General features: G+C 32.0%; 1 protein-coding gene across 1 annotated transcript; it reads left to right on the forward strand.

Annotated features, from left to right (window-relative positions):
- Positions 1-11083: 11083 nt before the first annotated feature.
- LOC111677891 (cysteine sulfinic acid decarboxylase) lies at positions 11084-18882 on the forward strand. Its single transcript, XM_023439097.2, has 6 exons — positions 11084-11549; positions 15988-16175; positions 16247-16372; positions 17707-18055; positions 18118-18606; positions 18668-18882. Exons 1-6 carry the CDS (start codon positions 11325-11327, stop codon positions 18854-18856), a joined length of 1566 nt encoding a protein of 521 aa, XP_023294865.2. The 5' UTR covers positions 11084-11324; the 3' UTR covers positions 18857-18882.
- Positions 18883-19512: the final 630 nt, after the last annotated feature.

Below are 19512 nucleotides of genomic sequence, written 5' to 3' on the forward strand. Positions count from 1 at the left end.
TCTTTCGAATATTTACGAAACAATTAGCTTGATTTCTTTTTAAAAATCTTTGCTGAAAGTTGAGTGCCCTGAAATTGTAACTAAGGGCGATATAAGAAAGCAATATAAATTAAAAGTACATACATAATATTTAATCGCAATATATATGTAAATATAATCAATTAACAATTATTAAATTATTTCCTGACAGTCTCACTGATAATTGTGTTGTGAGGTTTTAAGGGTTTTGTGTTCAAATTCAATTCTTATCTCTTATGGTGCTAATTACATATATTAAACTTAAGGACCTTTGCTTTGATAGGTTAAATTTTTAGAACGGATTTTTGAGTTATTAATCAAATACCAATTAATAGTCAGGTGAGTTAATCTACAAAAATATTTATTCTAATGTTAATCCCCTTTGATATGTTTGAGTACAAGATTAAACTTCGCAGTGTTGCCATACAAAATAACAGAAAACGTAACGGTTTGTTATCAAAACATTGCATGTCTATATATATAAAAGAGTAGCGTTACTGACTGACTAATTCATCATCGCACAGCCCAAACGGCTGAGCCTAGAATCATGAAATTTTGACAGTAGATGTGTTTTTGGTTATGTATCTCCACTAAGGAGGGATTTTTGGTAATTGCACATTTAGGGGTAAAAAGGGGTAAAAACGGGTAAAACTGGTTTTCTTAAATATCTTACATAATATTAGTGATACAAGAAACATTTTAAATGCACCTGTATCTACTCTTAAAATGAGCAGATGGGTGTCTGGTACTTTTTTGAAATTCGAACTTTTAAGGGGTAAAAATGTGTAACAAAGGTCATTTTGGTACCTTTTTCAGCCCTTTATAACTTTTAAACTAATTAACATAATCAAATTTTTCTAAATATTTTGGATACATCTCTCAAAAATATGAGACACCTGTTTCGTACTTTTTTTAAAAATCAGTCCTTTTTGGGTGTAAAAGGGACAAAACTGTATTTATGGTACTTTTTTTAGCACATTAAGAAAACTTTTTCGGTTTATTGAATTATTCATATTAAATTACGGACTAACTCTGTAATATTTATTATAATAAAATTTTTGCTATTTCACTGGGTAAAAAAGTACCAAAAAGGGGAAAAACGGGAAATTTAATTTTATTTAAACTCATTAAGCCAACTTTTATAAAATTTCAAAAAGTAGTTTATTTACTCACACAAAATAAGCTTTTGGTATATTATTTTGGAATTCGAGTACTAAGGCCTATATAGGACCAAATTCGAATAAATTGTTTGGTACCTTTTTTAAAGCACAATTTTTCTGGAATAAATGAATGCAGATTTGAATCGTTTGAGTTTTATCTGTGATATATATGTAGATTTAAATACGAAACCTTTTGTAAACTTAATTCTCGAAAAAGTATACTTCTAAGGGGAAACATTGTACTCTTTTTATTAGTACTTTCCACTTAAGTAAACTTTATTCCACTTTTTGGTACTTTTTCTTCCTTCAAATGATACTCTATGTATGTTCTTTAATATGAACTGAAAACACATGATTATTAAACATACACGGTCCTCATTGAATAAGATCCTTTAAGAGACAACTTTTTAGTACTTTTTATCTCATAAATTGTAGATTTTTAATTTTCTAAAATAATCAACTTAGGAACATTAATTTTAACATACATGGTCTTGACTGAATAATATTCTGGAAGTGGGAACTATTTGGTACTTTTCTATTATTCAAATGGATTCTTTGTAATGGTTAACCGGAACACACGGTCCTTATTAAATGAGAATTTATTGAAAGACATCTTTGTACTGTTTCGTTTTTCCGATGGTACTTTTAGATATTTTTACGATATTGAACATAGTTAGGGTAGCGAAACACCCAGGGTATGCTAGTTTTATATAAAAGAAGAAGACAATTGTAAATGTAATATGAAAATTAATGAAAACTTTAATTTAAAACCAAAAAAATGTATTTTGAAGTGCCCATAATTTATACTAATCGATAAATCAAACGTTTTAATGTTTATTTTATTAAAAATTGTGTTAATTTTGTTGGCGTCAGCTGTTTACAATTTTGCATTTCTTGCTCAAGTTTATACCACCAATATTGGGCGTTTTAACTAGCAGAAAAAATAAGCTGACATAGTATTCAAAAGCAACTTTCGAAGATTAATTTCAATTTAATCCCTAATCCTTCACCTAAGAATTGGCCCTTAGAAGTATTACGGCATCGTATCCGGCACGGTGAGATGACCGAGTTTTTAACGTTAGTACGTGTCTTGACGGGCTAAACCTATAAAGGTCGTTTTCATCCACTGAGACTAGATAAACTAAGGTGGTAATGACTCTGCTGCTGTAATTTAAAAAACACTTTGCTGGAGTATCGAGCCATCTAATCGCCAATCGTGTTACGGTACAGCATGAGAATAATCTAATATGATAACTGTAAGTCACATCAATGGAGAGGGGTTCATATAAACTCAAACATAACGGGTATGACATCATAGACAGATCTACAGCATCAACGTTGTCATGAGCAAAGCCTTAGCATTTATATCCTTCAATGATCCATTAAATGAAACTCGAGAACTGCTCCGCAGTGAAATCAGTAATAATCAACTCGATTTATTTTCAATTTCACATAAGTTCCATTTTCTGCATAAAAATCAGTCTACCAAATTATGTGGTTCTTCGGGTAGACCTTGATTTTAAACGCTTCCAGTAATAACTCCAAAAAGTCCAGTTCAGTTTTGAATCCCAGCCGATCTGGGGTATGGGATGCATAGCTGCAATAACATCAAGGTAAGGAAGTTTTTTTAAGTCTATTCTTAAATAGGTTCCTTAGGAGGTTATTAATCGTTCGTGGTTAGTCAATGTAAAGGCAACACAATGCCACCCTGTGGTATGCTGCGATATATTATATTCTTGATAGTTACATATATCGTACACTTTGCAGCTTATCTACCATATTTGTATTCCTGGATATTTAAGTTCCGATGTTAATCATTTACAATAGTCTTCGTCAACGATATAATAGAAGATCATTGAATTATCTTCAAAATTGCGACCTGGAGTTTGATTACAATGTTTACAAGCCCTATTCGGGGGTACAGTTGTATGGGGGCTAGGTGAAATAATGGACTGATCTTAACCATTATCAATAGGGTTCGTCCCTTGGACAATAGAAGATCATGTACCAATTTTCATTAAATTATCTTCAAAATTGCCTGTAGTTTGAATACAAGGTTTACATTGACGGGCAGGCGGACGGACGGACATAGTTTAATCGAATCAGAAAATGATTCTGAGCCGATTGGTATACTTTAAGGTGGGTATAGGACCAATATTATTGTGCGTTACAAACCCCCCCCCCCCCCGGGGCATGTTACCTTGGCGAGACCTCCACCTTGGTGTGTTTGCAATTCCGGGGTATAAAGAGGGCGCAATACCTCCAATCTGACCGGGATTGAAAAATTGGTTGTCTCAGTCTACTATAATGCAATCTTTCATGACATCATAAGGGTGGTCACCTTCCGGTTTACCGGAGGATTGATTTCACCTGATGTTGGGACTCGTCACCCCCTTCTATTGACTCTAGACCAGTGATTGCTTTTTCCTTGTCGGGGTTTGCATTGGGATTGAACCCATGCTGCCTGTCATTCCGCAACGGGGCTACTATGGCAAGAGATTAGATAGCTCGAGTTCTTCAACAAAGTACTTGTACATGGACCGGCACAGCCATGTACAAAAATTGCTACCTGAGTTCTTCATTGAAGAATTCAGGGGCGCGGGTAGACCGTCTCTAGTCTATCCTGTGGGTGAAAAAGACCACCGTGAAATTAGGCCGTCAAGGCAGGTGTTCACGTTAAACTCTCGACTTCATTGTCTCAGTCTACTGTTTGGCTTAGTCCTTGCATAGATTGCCCGAGGTCAGACCAGAGCACCGCATTATCTGGTACTACGGGTGGCCAGTTGCCCGCAGGACTATGTCCTGGCTGGTTGAGGATCCTTCGGGATCCACGTAGTGGCTGTTGGTTGAACCGAAATTCGCGGGGAGAGTATAAGTGGCGGTTAAAAGACTGATGCATGATAATAGTCAATATTTCGGGATAAGTTCGGTGCTGTTGCCGAAAATCAACAGATACCCCACAGAGGAGTGACTGTGGGACTAAGCGTTGGAAATGGGTTGGTGTCAATTGTATACGGTCCACCGGTTACGTCTCTAGGTGCTGCTGCCGAATCAACAGAGCCAATGTGCAAAAATTGCCACCTGAGTCTTCATTGAAGACAAAGGGGCGATGGTAGACCGTTCTCAAGTCTACCCTGTGGGTGAAAAAGACCACCGTGAGATAAGGCCGACACGGCAGGTGCTCACGTTAAAACTCTCGACAGTCTGTGCGTTACAAACATCAGCACAAACCCAATATACCCTCCCCACTAAAGTTGTATAGGGTATAAAAAGTGAAACAGCTGTTTCCATCTTACTTTGTTATTGTTTTATACCAATCGTGTAAACACAAAAAATATAAATCATATGACTTTTATTTTCTTTTTTGTTATACGGATGGAACTTCATTTTACTTTTTTCATTAGACTTTACATAGGTAAAGTGATATCGTATGAAGTGCCTTATCACCCGCCCGCATCACGCTATAACTACTTTCCCTCTACAAGGACAGTCCTGGTATTAGTGTTTATCAAAATTTTGGTGGCCTGTTTTATTCTTAATAAAAAAGAACCTACGTTGTATTCATATTCATCAAAAAATTGTTTTGTTTTTTTTTAATCTTAAAACAATTTTTTGATTCAATGGACTTAAAATAAAATACGGATTAAAAATAACATAACAAACACGTGCCTTTCAAAAAAAATCACCAAAACGTCACAAAGTCTATTCATAATTTTGTTTCTAGCAAAATTTTTTTTTGACTGTGTTGTGTTATCGGCTTGTTTGCTTTGTTTTTAAATATAAAAATTTACTGAATTATTTAATATAATCGGTTCAGTGACAGTATTATATTGTGGATGTTTTAAGACATATATAAAATTCAATTTTTTAATTTCAATTTAAATCTTTATCGAGGTACATATATGATTTATTAAATGTGATTCCAAATCATTAGGTTAAACCGTCTTTAACTGGATTTACAAATCTAAATATTATGAACTAGCATACCCTGGGTGCTTCGCTACCCTAACTATGTTCAATATCGTAAAAATATCAAAAAGTTACAAAAATCTCTCTCAATAAATTCTCATTTAATAAGGACCGTTTGTTCCGGTTAACCATTATAAATAATCTATATGGTACCATTTGAAGAATAGAAAAGTACCAAATAGTTCCCACATACAGAATATTATTCAGTCAAAAGCACCTATGTTAAAATTAATGTTCCTAGGTTGAATATTTTAGAAAATTAAAAAAGTACAATTTATGAGATAAAAAGTACTAAAAAGTTGTCTCTTAAAGAATCTTTTTCAATGAGGATCGTGTATGGTTAATAATCATGTGTTTTTAGTTCATATTAAAGAACATACATAGAGTATCATTTGAAGGAAGAAAAAGTACCAAAAAGTGGAATAAAGTTTACCTAAGTGAAAAGTACTAATAAAAAGAGTACAATGTTTCCCCTTTTCGCTTAGAAGTGTACTTTTTCGAGAATTAAGTTTACAAAATGTTTCGTATTTAAATCTATATATCACAGATAAAACTCAAATGATTCAAATCTGCATTCATTTGTTTCAGAAAAATTGTGCTTTTAAAAAGGTACAAAACAATTTACTCGAATTTGGTCCTATATATATCAATAAATATATATCAATAGCTTATTTTGTGTGAGTAAATAAACTACTTTTTAAAATTTTATAAAAAATGGCTCAATGAGTTTGAATAAAATTAAATTTCCCGTTTTATCCCTTTTTGGTACTTTTTTCGCCAGTGAAATAGCAAAAATTTTTTTACTATAAATATTACAGAGTTAGTTCGTAATTTAATAGGAATAACTCAATAATGTACTAAAAAAAGTACCATAAATACAGTTTTCTCCCTTTTACATCCAAAAAGGACTGAATTTTAAAAAAGTACGAAACAGGAGTCTCATAATTTTGGGAGATGTATCCAAAATATTTAGAAAAATTAGATTATTTTAATTAGTTTAAAAGTTATAAAGGGCTGAAAAAGGTACCAAAATAACCTCTGTTACACATTTTTACCCCTTTAAAGTATGAATTTAAAAAAAGTGCCAGACACCCATCAGCTCATTTTGTGAGTAGATACAGGTGCATTTAAAACTTTTCTTGTATCACTAAAATTGTGTAAGATAATTAAGAAAACCTGTTTTACCCGTTTTTTCCCTTTTTACCCGTAAATGTACAAATTTCCAAAAATCCCTACTAGTGGATCTACATAACCAAAAACACATCTACTGTCAAAATTTCATGATTCTAGGTTCAGCCGTTTGGGCTGTGCGATGATGAAACTGTCAGTCAGTAACGCTACTCTTTTATGTATATAGATTGTTTAAATCAATTCAAAATTTATGTGATAAGGAACTGATAAGTTCTAAAGTCGTTACAATAATTTTGACAGCTTTTTATCTTGTCAAAGATTTTGACATATCTTATCATATTTTGCTGTGGAAACTCTGCTATAAACAATCGAAAATTTGTGTTAAATTGAAATATAAATTAATTACCTACTTAGATTTTTAAATAATTGTCTTAGGTCGAAATAAACTTTAATTACCTACTTAGATTTTTAATTTTTTGTTGAAATATAATTTTATTACCTACTTAGTTTTTTTTTGTCTGAAATTATTTCCCCCGTTTTAAAATCGGTTCAACCTAGTCTGGCCTTTTGTGTGAATCAATTTGTTGTTTCTTGATTATTATAATTCAAAAGGCGATAAGTTCATTTAATTAATAATTGATATTATTATCAGTATTTGCTTGAGTTAACAAAAAAAAAAAAATCAAATATTCAGAATATACAAACATCAGACATACAGATGATATACAGTTTAAGAACATTCGCTTAATAACTGATGGATGACACACATTTATTTATAAAGATTATAATTTATTAATCGCACTTATGTTGAAGCAGAAGATCATTAGCCAGAACAGAAAAACATCATGTATATACACTGGCTCCATATTAATATAGTTAGAAAATTAATAATATTGCAATTTAGAATTCTTATCATCGACTGACTTAAAAAAAAGTAGAAAAAAAACTTATTTTATGATGGGTTCCTACTACTATCTAACAGACGACTAACTAACCGCCCGACGATATTGTCATATTAATGAGTCGAACGAGAGTTTGAGTAAAAAAAAAACAGAACCTCGGAGAAAACGAAAAGAATTGGCAATGAGTGAATTGTTTTTATTTTCCAGTTCTGCCAAATACTTAAACGAATGGTCTTTTACGATTTGATGAATTTTTAAGGTGAAACGAATGAAGTGAAATATTTACAGTTGGGTATGGATTATATCAATTTTAAAGTAAATTGTTTGGTGCTGCATTCTTCTTAAGTTGTAGAAGTCACCTTCCAAAACACTAAGTACGAATGCTATTGGAATTATATAAAATCGGTTCTTAAGTTTCTACAAAAATGTCATAAATTTGAAATATTAAACCTATTCACTTGTTTCCACAAATAGTTTCCTTTGTGTTATCTAAAATACATCAGGTATCGACCCTTACCTCAATATCACATTGTTTCCATGTCCTGTTTAGAATTGAACCGATCCGAGACGCGTAGATAAATCCCCATCGATTTAACAACGTACCTATTTACTCGAAGGTGTTTTAAAGCTCCCCTCCCCTCGTTGGGGGTCACCCCATAGAGGATAGAGTTTCGAAAAGAATACCTTGAATTGGAGTCTGCAACCAAATAAATTGGATTTACACATCGGTAGTCAGACCTATTCTAACTTATGGTTGCATTGTTTAATGAGAGGCCCTGAGAAAGGACAGTTATAGAAAAATTATCACTAATACTCAAAGGTGAGCCTCTATTGGTATTACTGGCTGTCATTAGAAAATCTCCACAAGAGGCGTAGAACATTCTATACTTGTCACCCATAAAACATTTTGTAGCGGGTGTCGCGGCTAGAAAGCTGCACAAACTCTACGAGTTTTCGTTACTCAAACCTTCCCGTGACGATCATTCTGTACGAAGTAGCTTTACTTGATCAGGATAATTCCCTTCTCTGATAGAATCGCCGACTAGGGATGACTGACTTGTATCTGATAGACTGTTTGGCAGGTGTGCAGTTTATACGGACTGGTTCAAGATTGATACCAGCATGGTTACTGTTGTTTATATCGCTAATATCAATATAAAACGGTACTTCAAACTCTCTGACGAATGTAGTGTCTTCCAGGCAGAGATCCCAGCAACGGAACTGAATTTTATGGATCGGGGGTCAGTTGTGACAGTTTATGTAGATAATCAAGCTGCGCTCAGAGTATTTGCTTGTCACACTCCCTGACGAATGTAGTGTCTTCCAGTCAGAAATCCTAACGATGTGTAAAGCCATGGAAATGATAAAGAATTTTATGGATCCGGAGTCAGTAATGACAGTTTATGTTTATAGTCAAGTTGCGCTCAGAGCATTTGCTTGTCACAGGGTACATTCGCGCCTGGTCGTAGATTGTAGAAAAGCCCTTTGGGACGTTATGATACTGTTTGTCATTATGTTGGGTTCCGGGCAATATACCCGACTATTGTGTGTTATCAGAGGATGAGGAGGAAATAGAGTCGAGAATCTCAGACTGAAATGACCAGGGAATAGGTTAAATGACGAAATGGAGGATATTGGGGGTGTTGATCCTTGCGGTTTACTAGGTTTTGCCAAGGGCATTAGTTACTCCTTCGACTGAGATTTATAATGGGACGAAGATTTTCTCTCTCATCTCTTTTTTTATCTATCTACCTATCTTTATCCTTTTTTATCTATCTTCTTTTTTTCTTTCTGTTTTTCTTGTAGTGTTTTTATTTCTCTGTTTTTGATTCTTCATTCTTTGAAGACAATCACAATGGACCTCGGAGTTGAAATGCACCGTTTTTTATGGTGTTTAACCCTTCTTAACCTTCACCTTTTAGCTTTTATAAGGGGTCTTCTAGATGGTGGACATTTCAGCATGAGTTGGCTCATATTCCATACTAATCATTTGTCAAATTCCATGATATAACATACTTGCGCTAGCAGAGTTATTAGGAAGAGTTTATCTAGGGTTTCGGGTTTCCAATGTACATTCCCAGACCCGTTTTGTATTCCAGATTAAAGCCATTCACGTTACAAAAGATTCCCGTATAGGTCTCCGATCTGGGAGCAATAACAATAACAGTTCCCGACAAATTTTGTTTCTAGATTATAATCGGGCAAGTCTGCTATTGGAGGTTAACCGACCAATATGTCCAGTATACATTGACTAGTTCCTGTAAATGGTTTTGCAGCCTATGTGTTTCAATCGGAGGAACGTCCAGCAGATTTTAACCTAATTATTGACTACAAACCAATTCTATGTAGAAGACCTTACGCGTAGTATCCTCCCCACTTTAGTGATGCCGGGTTTAAAACTATCTGAGATTTATATTTCATAATAATTTTAAAAGTAAATATCTGGTATTTTCTACAGATAACTGTACAATATAAAATATGCTGATGACATCTGCTGTGGGGTATTTTGAAATAATATTTTCTATACAAATAATTTTATTTTAAGGGGTGTGTCAAATATTGCTATTTTCGGCTACAAATACAAATTCTAATATGATGAAATTATTTTAAAGATTATTTTTTTTAATCAACATTTTAGGACATGTCCAATAAAGTTGTTTGTTCTTATCAAATTACAAAGCACATGATATAGTTATTACCAAAAATTGTATGTTCAAATTAGGTTTTCTATGGGAACATATGTAGATATTTAACTGTAATATATTTTTACCGATTCCCGGGAAATAGATTGATCTTTTGAATGACCTATAAACTAATATATATAATAGACTGAATGCTAAACCTGTCTAATAACAGATTTATAGACTGACTTATATAAACTGGCCTATTCTCTGATCTATGCATATGATTTGTAGAATGGTCTAATCTATGAACTGACCGGTAGACAGATCTGTAGGATTGTCTTTAAACTGATCAGTAGACTGATCTTTATGATGAATTATATACAGATTGTAGACTGGTTCATAAACTGATATGTAGCCTGTGCTATAGACGTCTCAAAAGATTAGTATATAGACTGGTCTATACATAATCTATAATCTTTAAACTGATCAGTAGACTGATCTTTATGATGAATTATATACAGATTGTAGACTGGTTCATAAACTGATATGTAGCCTAGGCTATAGACGTCTCAAAAAATTAGTATATGGACTGGTCTATACATAATCTATAGTCTGAACTATAGGTTTATCTTAAAACTTTACTATATATTAATCAATAAACTAGTCTAGTCTAAACTCGACTGATCTATAAACTAAATAGCCGATTGAAAAACGGTTCGTTCCGGAGCGAAGATCTAATTGTCTTGGGAACAAGACTGGTCCGTAGACTGTTTCTCTGATTCTATTTTATAAACTTTTCTTGTTTCTATATGGCGAACTTTAGGCTAAGATATTTCGAAAAAAAATTATGTAAACGAACAATCTTTAAAAACAATATACTCCAGCCTCTGGGTTCAAAATTTGCTGATCGGTATAATCGGTATTCTACTGTATACCGGCAAATATTGTAGATTGGTAACTCGGTTCGTCAATTAGTTTGTTTTTTTTTTGTTTTGTTCAAAGAATTCAAATGAAAGTAAAAATATATTAAACAGATCGTAAGTATGTACACGATTATAAACATACCTCTACATGCTCATTAATAATCAAATAAAAGTACGCCGAATGAATTTTTTATATAAATTTTATTGTTGTATTTCAATGAAATTGTATTTGATTGGTAAATACAAGTAGAAAATAATCATTTCAACAATTATTTCAATCGACAACATAACGAGAGGAGACCCTTTTTCTTTAAAAATAAATCGTATAAATAAAATAAGAATTTAAACAAACAACCACTGAAACACCGGTAGATAGAGAGTGAAAAGAATTTTCAAATCACACAACAAACGTAGAGCTCAAGTTAAACGGTTGTTAAATGTATTTTTTAATTTAGTTCTTTTAAGAAAAAAACATTATTTTTGTGAATAAAATAAAAAAGCAATTTAAATTGCAAAGAAAGTGTAAGAAAACTTCAACAAGTGTTTAAACGTTATAAACTAATTATTGAAAATAAAGTGAAATATAAATCATTAGAAATGAATGGTAGTGGCAATCAAATTAACACCTCAAAGTGTGGCAACACTTTGGGTTCCTCGTACGTTACACCCAAAGAAATTGAAGAAATCCGTCTTAATTTAGATGATGATTGGAAAGTTTTACGTTCAATTTATGATTTGTTAATAGATGAGAAAGCATTTTGCTGCAATAATACTGAATGGAATGAGAAAATTGTGCAGTTTGTCCAGCCTGCCGATTTGAAGGTAAGTTTTCGTTGTTGTTTTTGTTTTTAGTTTTTGGAGGTTTTTCTTTTGTGAACGTGTAAACATGACATGTTGTATTATATATATTTTTTTCGTTTTCATTAGACAAGATTTTCTTTTAGCTTAATTTGCTTTCCATTTTTTCTATATAAAAAAAGATTTTTTGCACCTTTGTCTTGAAAGTAGTTTCAGCTTAAAGGGTTTTTTATTGCTGCTGTTGTGTTTTTATTCCAGAGTTGTATTTTAGCGTTATTTTTGGTTTATTTTGACGTTTCAAGCTTTGTTTAACATTTATTTTCATTTTAATAAAGTTTCAATCTCAAATATTATACATTACTATTATTTTAACATCTTATAAACAAGGGTGTGCTCTTATAACTTGTTCGAAAACTTGTTTATAATTACGAATAAATTATTTAAAATCGTGTGTTTATAACGTTTAAAAAAAATAATTGTAATAAGTTGTTAACATCACACAAATTAAAAAAATATCAAACTGTAACGGCAAATATGCATATCCGTTACAATTGAATGAAATTAACATGAATGTGTTCAGTGACATGGATGTTAGTATATGTAAAACAGGTTGCATCATTATAAACTGATCTTATTGATTCCTTAAAGTTACCTGAAAAATTATTAAGAATGGAGGCGTAATTAAAAAATAGTAAGCTTGAACCGAAATTAGAAGTTATTAAATAAATGAAGTAAAAGCAATTTGAAGAAATTGGATGAAAAATAATTGAGTGTTCGAAAAAAATACAGATACCAAGTCTACGTAAGGCACTGTAGTTGGTAATGTTAGATCGCTCTGATAAGTCTTCATAAAATCCTATCTATCTATCTATCTATCTATCTATCTATCTATCTATCTATCTATCTATCTATCTATCTATCTATCTATCTATCTATCTATCTATCTATCTATCTATCTATCTATCTATCTATCTATCTATCTATCTATCTATCTATCTATCTATCTATCTATCTATCTATCTATCTATCTATCTATCTATCTATCTATCTATCTATCTATCTATCTATCTATCTATCTATCTATCTATCTATCTATCTAAGATTTAGTTCGATATATAATCTATAGATTGGTCTATAAATTTTTAACCTGACCTAAACACAGATCTATCTGTAGAATAGTCTGTACACATATTAATTATCTATTGACTGATAAATATGATTGTATTTAAATTGATCTATAGTCTAGTCTATAGATTGATTCTATAACTGATCTTTAGACTATTCTATAGACTGCTTTATTTAATAGTGTAGACACAGATCTATGATCTAAAGAATAGTCTTTAGACATAGCAATGATCTAGATTCAATTAGACGCAGGTTTATCTACATTTCTTATTTCATTTTTGACATAAATCTGATTGTAGTACAAAAAAATACATGTTGTTTTTGTATTGTTGTAGTAATGCAGTCACCTCTCTAATTATGCCATAGACAGATCTATCGAATGATATTTATACTGTTCTATGGATTGATTATGAACTATTCAGCAGACAGTTTAATAGACTAATATGCGGACTGATAAAAGAACAATCAATAGTCTGATCGATAGACTGGTTTACACAGTGTTCCATAGACTAAAGTATAGACATATGTATAAACTACTTAGTTTATAAATTAAGCAATAGAATGATCTTTAGTTTGATTTATAGTTAAGTCTGTAGTTTTTATAGTTTTTAGAATAATTTCATTTGCAGACTGGTGTATCGATTAACCTTTAGATTAGTCTTAATACTGGTTTACAGACTTAGCTATAGGCTGATCTGCTGACTGGAATGTATAGGAAGAATAGGATTACCAACAATAATTGTCGAAGCTATCGGGAAACATTTTACAGGGGAACTCTTTATCTATTCCAAATTGATCACATTTCTAATAATATTTTAAAGCGAATAATAAAAGAAATATTTTTAAAATGTCCAATTTTCATGGTAACTAACTCCATGTTGACAACATTGTAAAATTTTTTTACACTGTTCATCTATAAACAACATATTTTTTTTTTGTTAAATTCCTCAACCAACAACATACCTACAAAAACTTGTTGTTAACTTTTAATTTACACGCAGTGTTGTTGTCATGGATTTGCAATTAGAAATGTATGTCAAGTTTAGCTTTAACAGAAAAAATGTTATTTTCTTTAGCGGGCGTTGTTTTCACTTGAAATGTTTGAATGAACGTCGTCATCGTCGTCGTCGATGTTTGTGTCGACGAACCGTTTATCTGTCCATCCGTTGCACTTTGTCTGTCTGTCCCTGTTGTGTTTTGTCAACATGTCAGTCAGTGGTCAGTAAGTTGTAAGTAGTTGTTTGGAGTTTGTTGCAGTTTTAGGAAGATATTATACGATGTTAGTCGGTATTTATGGTGAGATGTTGATATTTGAAATCGGGGGGCGTAAGTTATATGTGATTATATGTGATTCTGCGATCCTGCTCAATTGATCTTTTATTTGACCTTTGAAATGGAGGGGCTTTGGTAAAGTGGTAATGAATCCGACAAACCCTTGCTGATGAAATCGCTATAAATTTTTTGCTACTACAAATCATTGTAGAGTAAAGTCTTGTCGACTTCATTGGATCTAATTTTTTTTGTCTCTATCCGCTATTTGAAAAATCTGTTTTTATTCATGTTTGGATTTGTTTGGATGTTGTGTTATGTTGCGGTTGGTATCTTTGCCATTATCACTGTAACTACAAAATCTCTATCCGTATCTGCGAAACTTACTCGTATGTCCGAAAGTTTATTTGTCTGTCGGTTTGTTAATTTTTACTTGTTTCGTTTACAATAACTTTTTGTTAAATTTTTAAACTAAAATCTCATGTTGTGATAACTGTGCATTATAATTTAGCGGATTTTATTAAATTGTTTCGTTTCTTCAAACAATTCACATTATTATTTTATTATCTGTTTTTTCTAAGCTTATGAAAAGTGTTGATAGTCATTTAATAAAGAAATAATAGAGGAAAATTAAAAGAAAAAAGAAAATTCATTATAGAAATTGTGTGAAATTTTGTCTACAATACAATACATTTAATCATTTGCAGATAATTCATCATATTTGTAACTTTTTGACAAGACTTTCAAAAATATTATGTTAAATTATTAATTAATAATCTGCAAACGAAAAGAAAATGGTGAAAAATATTTGAAAGTTAAATATTTAAAATTTCCGATCTGTATTGGCTGATCTATAGACAAATTGGTCTACAAACTGGGCTATATATAGAATGATCAAAATACTGGTCTATATACTGATCTACAGACATGTCTATATATTGATCTACAAACAGGTCTATAGATTGATCTACAAACAGGTCTATAGATTGATCTAGAGACAGGTATATATATTGACCTACAGACCGGTCTATATAGTAATATAGAGTTGTTTAGAATTGTTTATAGACTGATCTATGCTAGGACTGATCTATAGATTGTATTTTATAAACTAGACTGGTCTTTATACTGACTGGTTTTTCGACTAATACTTAGACTGGTATATAGACTTTTTTGAAGCTTATTAGCTACAGGCAGATCTATAGATTAATATACAGACTGGTTGACTAATATATAGCCTCGTCTTTAACTTATGTATCGACTGACCTATGTATGATCTATAGACTAGTCTATGGATTAATTAATAGAGAAATCTATAGATTTGTTTACAGTCTGATCAAAAGTCTGATGTACAGACTGATCCAAAGGCTAATCTATAGACTTGTTTATAAATTGATCTATACAAAGACTGATCTATAGATTGTACTTTATAGACTGGTCTGTAGATTGCTTTATATACTGATCTATGGACTGCTCTTTATACTGGCCTGTTGACTGGTTTTTAAACTAGTCCATAGATAGGTATATAGACTTATTTGTAGCTTGTTAGCTACAGATAGGTCTATAGATTGATCTACTGACCGGTCTATAGACTAACACATAGCTTCGTCTTTAACTAATATATCAACTGACCTATATACTGATCTATACATAAGCTGATCTAAACAATGGACAATAGACTCGTCTATATGTTATACTATTTATTGAAAGACTGATCTATAGACTCGTCTATAGACTAGTCTATGTATTAATCAGTAGAGAAATCTATAGATTTAATTACAGTCTGAAACTTGTTTATAGACTGATCTATAGAATGGACTAAAGACTGATCTATAGATTGTACTTTATAGACTAGTCTGTAGATTGCTTTATATACTGATCTATGGGCTGGTCTTTATACTGACCTGTTGACTATTTTTTAGACTAATCCTTAGACTTATATAACTTAAATATGCAGATACCATGAAAGCCTTGATTTAAGACTGTCTCAAGTATTAATATTTAATCAGAAAGTTGAAGGCCAAAATCATAGTTTAATCAATATTAAACCTGATCTTTTTTATCTGAACAGAATCTAATCGATTTTAAAATCGAAGAAAATCAAACTAAATCCATTGAAGATATAAAAAAACTTTGTCGAGAAGTTATTAAGTACTCGGTTAAAACCAGTCATGGACGTTTTCATAATCAACTTTTTGGACAAATGGATCCTTATGGTTTGGCGGGCAGTTGGATTACCGAGGCCGTCAACACCAGTGCGTAAGTATATAAGAATTAAAAAAAAATAACAATTTTTGTAAAATACTCACTATACTTTCTCTCTTAAACAGATATACTTTTGAAGTTGCACCGGTTTTTTCTTTAATGGAAACTGAAATTATTCGTAAAGTTTGTGAATTGTGTGGGTACGGTCAAGGTGATGGCATATTCTCGCCAGGTGGTTCAATATCAAATATGTAAGTAAATACATAATTATTTTTATTAAACAATTAACATTTTAAATAGTCAAAATGTGGCCTGGGGCTATACTTACTATACATACATATGTCTGTATGTATGTATGTATGTATGTATGTATGTATGTATGTATGTATGTATGTATGTATGTATGTATGTATGTCCATTGACATGTCGAAATGACACTTGTCGTTGATGTTAGCAAAACGAGGTTTAATTTGATGTAAAAATATTAATAGTTTCAATGGCAAATAATGTTTTACGCAGTATTTGTTTTTGTTTTAAGAAATCATAAGCTAATTGATAAAATCAATATGGACTGACACATCTCACATGATAACTTTAAATTATATAATACAAATTGTACTTGTTTGATTAGTTATAGCCTACAACACTATAGTGGGGAGGGTATTATACGTTTGTGCTGATGTTTGTAACAAACAAAAATATTGGTCCAATACCCACCTTAAAGTATACCGAACGATTCAGAATCTTTTTTTGAGTCGATTAAGACATGTCCGTTCGTCCATCTGTCCGGCTGGCTGGCTGTCCATGTGAACCTTGTGCGCAAGGTACAGGCCGCAATTTTCAAGATAATTTGATGAAATTTGGACCAAGCATGTTTTTTGGCACATGGACGAAGCCTATTGAAAATGGTTGAAATCGGCCCATTATTTCACCTAGCCCCCATACAACCGTACCTCCCGATTTGAACTTTTTATGCCATAATTACGTCCAATATTCTACTATCTGTCTAAAAATTGGCACAAATAAGTTTTATATAAGTATAAATGACACTGCAGATTTCGTAAGGATCGGCCTATATTTGACCCTAGCCCCCATACAAACCCCCCTTCAAAAAATTACTTAAACGTCTAAAATTGACTTGTAACCATTTGTGTCGCAATGAAACTGAACAAAACTAACTGTTATTTAGAAATATATCCTTTTCCCGAATTTACCGAGGATCGGCCCATATTTGACCTATATAAAGCCTCATTTAGAAATTTTAGTTTTTTATCAATAAATGCCTTAAATATTTTGGAATTATGGTAATATTTAGTTTTAATTTATTTACTTAATTATTCAGAGATGTTAATAACAACACTTGATCGCTCAAATAAAAAGGAAGATCTAATCAATTCCCCCTCGTTCCAAAAATCTTTTCCTAAAGCACAATTTTTAGCTTTAAGGATTGAAGATATTTTCTCATAAAAATTTTGTTTCCTAATACCCGCCCTATCGTTTCAAAGATCATTTATTAAGATACATATATGATCTTCGAAATAGTTTTTTATTCAAATCTCCTTAATCTTGTGTTTTCATATTTCAGGTATGCCATAGTATTAGCACGCTACAAACGTTTCCCGAATATTAAATCAACCGGCATGTTTGGTCTTCCACCTTTAGTGCTATTCACATCTGAAGAATCACATTATAGTTTTAAAAAGGCTGCAAATTGGTTGGGATTCGGTGTTGATAACTGTATTGTTGTCAAAACTAATGACAAAGGACAAATGCTTGTCGAGGATCTGGAAAAGCAAATATTGTTAGTCAAATCACAGGGTAAAGTACCGTTGTTTGTTAATGCCACTGCGGGTACAACTGTATTGGGAGCATTTGATGATTTCGAGAAAGTAGCAGATGTGTGTGAGAAATATGATCTGTGGATGCATATAGATGTAAGTTTAGTAAATTGGGATTATCTATGCAATTAAAATTTGGCTAATATGTATTCCTACAGGCCTGTTTAGGTGGTTCTAGTCTGTTGTCCTATCAATATCGCTGCCTACTTAAGGGCATAGAAAGATCTAATTCCTTCTCCTGGAATCCTCATAAATCCCTGGGTGCTCCATTACAATGTGCTCTCTTTATGACGCGTGAAACTGAACTATTGCCACAATGCAATAGTTTGGCTGTACACTATCTCTTCCAACAGGATAAATTCTATGATGTCTCCTATGATACGGGCAATAAAAGTGTACAGTGTGGCCGTAAAATTGATGCCTTCAAATTTTGGCTTATGCTTAAAGCTCGTGGTTATGGTGGTTTTGGACGTCTGCTCGATCATGCTTTAGATATGTCGAAATTATTTGCCAAAAAATTGCAGCAAAGAGAAGGATTCCGTTTAGTATTAGATGAATATCAATATACCAATATTTGCTTTTGGTATATTCCCAAAAAGATGAGAAATTGCAAAGAGACTGAAGAGTGGAAATTAAAGTTATATGAGGTAATTTAGTTGAGGATTTTTTGTTATAGATTTTATATAAAGTCTGTTTACTTTTTTATAGATTGCTCCCAAAGTTAAGGAACAAATGATTTTACAGGGCACCCTGATGGTGGGCTATTCACCACTGCAGTATCGTAATATTGGCAACTTTTTCCGCATGGTTTTCACTTGTTTCCCTGTGATGGATGAAAAGGAGCTGGATTTTATTTTAAATGAAATTGAAAGATTAGGTGAAGAGTGTGTATTATGAAATAAATAAAAAGTAGTTAGTTAAAATGTGTTTATTAAATATTTCTTGCTTTTAACCATAATCACAAAATGTCCATTGCGCTTGTGATTCACTAAATAAAAAAAATATATTTTGTGCCTCGTAAAGTATCCAGGCATGTGTGTGTGTGCGTTGAAAGCATGACAGAGACGGGAGTAGATGAACTAATAGATGATAGATTAGATAGATAGATAGATAGTTAGATAGATAGATAGTTAGATAGATAGGTAGATAGATAGATAGATAGATATATAGATAGATATATAGATTGTTAGATAGATAGATAGATAGATAGATAGATAGATAGATAGATAGATAGATAGATAGATAGATAGATAGATAGATAGATAGATAGATGATAGATAGATAGATAGATAGATAGATAGATAGATAGATAGATAGATAGATAGATAGATAGATAGATAGATAGATAGATAGATAGATAGATAGATAGATAGATAGATAGATAGATAGATAGATAGATAGATAGATAGATAGATAGATAGATAGATAGATAGATAGATAGATAGATAGATAGATAGATAGATAGATAGATAGATAGATAGATAGATAGATAGATAGATAGATAGATAGATAGATAGATAGATAGATAGATAGATAGATAGATAGATAGATAG

Source organism: Lucilia cuprina, chromosome 5 (assembly GCF_022045245.1).
Source record: "Lucilia cuprina isolate Lc7/37 chromosome 5, ASM2204524v1, whole genome shotgun sequence".
Classification (NCBI taxonomy): Eukaryota; Metazoa; Arthropoda; class Insecta; order Diptera; family Calliphoridae; genus Lucilia; species Lucilia cuprina.

Excerpts from the sequence above, each read along its gene's own strand:
- LOC111677891 (XM_023439097.2), top strand. The coding sequence starts at position 11,325 with ATGAATGGTAGTGGCAATCAAATTAACACCTCAAAGTGTGGCAACACT. Across the intron at positions 16,176-16,246 it reads GAGGCCGTCAACACCAGTGC|ATATACTTTTGAAGTTGCAC; the intron begins GTAAGTATATAA and ends TCTCTTAAACAG. Across the intron at positions 18,607-18,667 it reads GGAAATTAAAGTTATATGAG|ATTGCTCCCAAAGTTAAGGA; the intron begins GTAATTTAGTTG and ends ACTTTTTTATAG.